Genomic DNA, 3,331 nt, shown 5'->3' on the forward strand with positions numbered 1-3,331 from the left:
GATGTGCACCTCTCAGTTCTACCCTACAATGACGGAGAACGTGTAAGAGTATAGTCGTCTATTCATGCACCACGTTCCTCGCGGTTTCTTTCCTTCCTCGTATCTCCCTCCTCCTCCCTAAGATATGCACTCCGTTTGAGCGCTCCAGACAGAAGCGCTTTTCCGTGGGAGAGGACGTTTTGGAGACCCTGACAAAAGAGACATGCTATACAACGGGACACGTCCATAAACAATGACAATGTAATGTTGCCTATGCCCCCAGTCATACATTTTTAATAAAGGTCCAAATTTAATCCAAAATGCCTTGCTTCTGTTCTTCTCATGTCTCTTTCCGTGATGCAATGATCAATAACGGCTTTATTACAGGGGGAAATACTTTGCCCCACAAAGTTACAACAAAATGCCTTCACAACATCACTTTTTTTTAAATCAATATGGGTGGGATAGTTTTCCTATATGAATAGATGTCCCTCCAACAACTATTTTTTTAATGGTTTGGGTTCTGAGGTCGTTGGGGTAAACTGGTCCTAGAGACCCTCATTTAGTGGTAATCTCGTTCCCAAACACAGAATAGCCTGTGCGCAATAGCCTGATGAGGTTACCTTAGTGGCAACGCCCTACCTGCTTGATTTCGGCAAAACTTCATCTACACTACCAGTAGCATCATTTACCCAAATATGTCAAATAATAGCTCTCAAAGAAACACAGATCTTACATTTTAGAAACATTTGGTTCAGACAACATCAATGGTTGTCTGTAGAATATTGGGTTTGTTTTTTCCCGCTGAGAAAACTTTGGAACACCACATGGGGGCGTGAGTTGACACAAAAGTGAAGATGGTTGTTTATGATAGTCTTTATTTGAGCTGGTGCACAACCACAATTGCCTTTCTTTTCAACATATGGATACACTCCTGGCTTCATTGCCAGTGGCAATGCCTCTCAACCTTAGTCAGTAGATATCTATACCAGACACTTTGAGCTCTGTATTGTTGCGTGACTACTTTTCCCTCTTGACTCTCACAGGCCTAGCAGCACAGCATATGGAGATCAAAGGATTGGCATTAATCGCATAAGATACTCCTCCCAGCAAACCCTACAGGAAAGCACAAGTGACATTTCAACAGAAAAACAGTCAACTTTCAAGTTCAGCCATAATGTCTCAAACTCATGGTTCTGTTTATGGTTACAGTGATCAGTACTAACAGTTGGACAATAAATTCAACTCATGCCTCCCTCACAGCACAGCTAAGTATTTTATCAGCACAGAAATGACATCCTTCTCTTTTATATGTTGAAAAAAAATGCATCCTAGAAACACATTTCCAATTGATCCGTCAACTAAAAAACATGTTCTTTGTTAGAAACAATAACACAAACATATCTAAACTAAATATAGTAATCAATCATAATGAACTATGGTGGTAATTCAGTCAAAAAACAAAAAGTTAAGACATTCTATGATTAACATAAACATCAAAGGACATCTGCTTTAGGACTAACCTAGATCCCTGTCTTATTACTGTATTCAACAACGCTATATAAAAATAACACATGACTCTGTTAAGAGTGGCTCAGTCATCAAAATCTGGTATATCATCATAGGAGTAACCACGGTAGCCCTTTGATGCATAGTAAGCTATCCGCAGGTGATAGAATCCAGGAAGGAAAACCAGGATTCCAATGATGAGAACAGGCACAGTCCGGTCAGCATGCTGAAACGAAAGAAGACAGATATCAATATTTTATAGATTTTCTAAGGAACACATTAGAATGTGTCAAAGTTAACTGTGTGAAAATGTATTTGTTGTAAAACATGACAGGAATGTACAAATAGACTTAATTGTCATACTCACTGTGACTTCAAAGTATCCTGCCAATAGGAGGGCTCCAATGGTGATTAACAGAGAGCCAATCAAGAAGAGGCCAGTGGCCAGTGCAATGGCTTTGTATGGGACCTTGGGTGGGCTCTTTTTGAACTGGGGGGATAAACATTACTTAATAACAACATACTACAGAATATCAAACATTTTGTAATTTGTGTTTCACCAAACCATCCCAAAAGCTTTTTCCAATACTGATATTACAACATTATTCCATATACAGGGTTGATTGACGCAATAACGATATTGGACGATGTCTATAGTTACATAATGATGATGATGATGATAGATTCCCATAATTGCCATGGGCAGTTCATTTCAAATGGCCTATAGATTCGAGAAATCCATTTCAACCCTACCAGGCCCATTCTAGCACTCAAGCCCTTACCTGCAGGTCAATGTAGCCGTCATCATCACTGGCTAATTTGGAGTACCTGACATTAGTGTTGGGTATTCCATGTGTTACACTGTTGCGAGCTGTCATCTTTGCTTTAAATTACAGGAAACAAAAGTATCACTCTTGCTTAAAAATGTTGCATTGTTCTGTTACATTGGCAGCCGATTGTATCATTTCCTATTGAGAAATGCTACACTGATGGCGCCCGCCTTGTCAGCTACAATGTTGCTTCTCTCGATAATTAGCCTACTGTAGCCTACGTTGCAACCAAGTGTAAATAGAAAGAAGGGTACCGCCGTTTCAGATAAGAAGTTAAAAAGAGAGGTAGCCTAATTCTGTAGAAATCAAAACGATGGTCTGTAGTCCACCTAGCTACTCATGCTGAAGTGACCTCTTCCGTTGTTTCGTCTGTACAACGCCTGCGCAATGCGCGTTTCTTTTCTCCAGATAAGAGAGGTGTATTCATTACGGAAATCGTTTACCGTTTAAGAACCAAACGAAGCAAAACAGAGCTAAATGAAAGTTTATATTAGACGAATTCCATTTGCTTTCGTATGAGAAACGTTTTGCATCAGAATGGGCAGAATGAATACATCCCAGGTCCCTAAAGTGTATTGGAAGTAACCTACCACTAAGGGGCGCTGCCGTATCACAGCTGAAAAACAATTTGGTACCACTCAAGTGAATCACAAAAATGTAGGCTATATAGGCTATAGTATATAGGCTATAGTGGTCCTGATGTTATTTCATGTGCATTTAATAACTTTTTTGAGCGTGTGAGTTCCTCTTTGTCAAAGAATATTTAGAAAACTGATGGAAATCCCTTGGATTACGTTAAGTGGCATTTCCCTTCTCTGCTTCAGTTTGATCCTCCTGATGTAGTGGAGGTGATGGAGGTAATTGGTAACTTAAAGATATCAGCAGCAGGTCATGATGAGATTGGTTACTCTTTGGTGAAATCAGTGTCTTCCTCGTATATCTCCACCAAATCTATTAAAAAAGGTATTGTTCCTGAAGATTTGAAAATTGCCAAAGTTATCCCCCTCTATAAA

The 3,331-nt window shown here is 39.6% G+C and overlaps 1 protein-coding gene across 1 annotated transcript; it reads right to left on the reverse strand.

Annotated features, from left to right (window-relative positions):
- Window positions 1–837: 837 nt before the first annotated feature.
- LOC120062732 (transmembrane protein 230-like) lies at window positions 838–2,682 on the reverse strand. Its single transcript, XM_039012793.1, has 3 exons — window positions 2,271–2,682; window positions 1,856–1,978; window positions 838–1,714 (listed from the first exon to the last, which is right to left on the reverse strand). The coding sequence occupies exons 1-3, from the start codon at window positions 2,364–2,366 to the stop codon at window positions 1,574–1,576; spliced, it is 360 nt and encodes a 119-aa protein (XP_038868721.1). The 5' UTR covers window positions 2,367–2,682; the 3' UTR covers window positions 838–1,573.
- Between the last annotated feature and the right edge of the window lie 649 nt (window positions 2,683–3,331).

Source organism: Salvelinus namaycush, chromosome 18 (genome assembly GCF_016432855.1).
Source record: "Salvelinus namaycush isolate Seneca chromosome 18, SaNama_1.0, whole genome shotgun sequence".
NCBI classification, from domain to species: domain Eukaryota; kingdom Metazoa; phylum Chordata; class Actinopteri; order Salmoniformes; family Salmonidae; genus Salvelinus; species Salvelinus namaycush.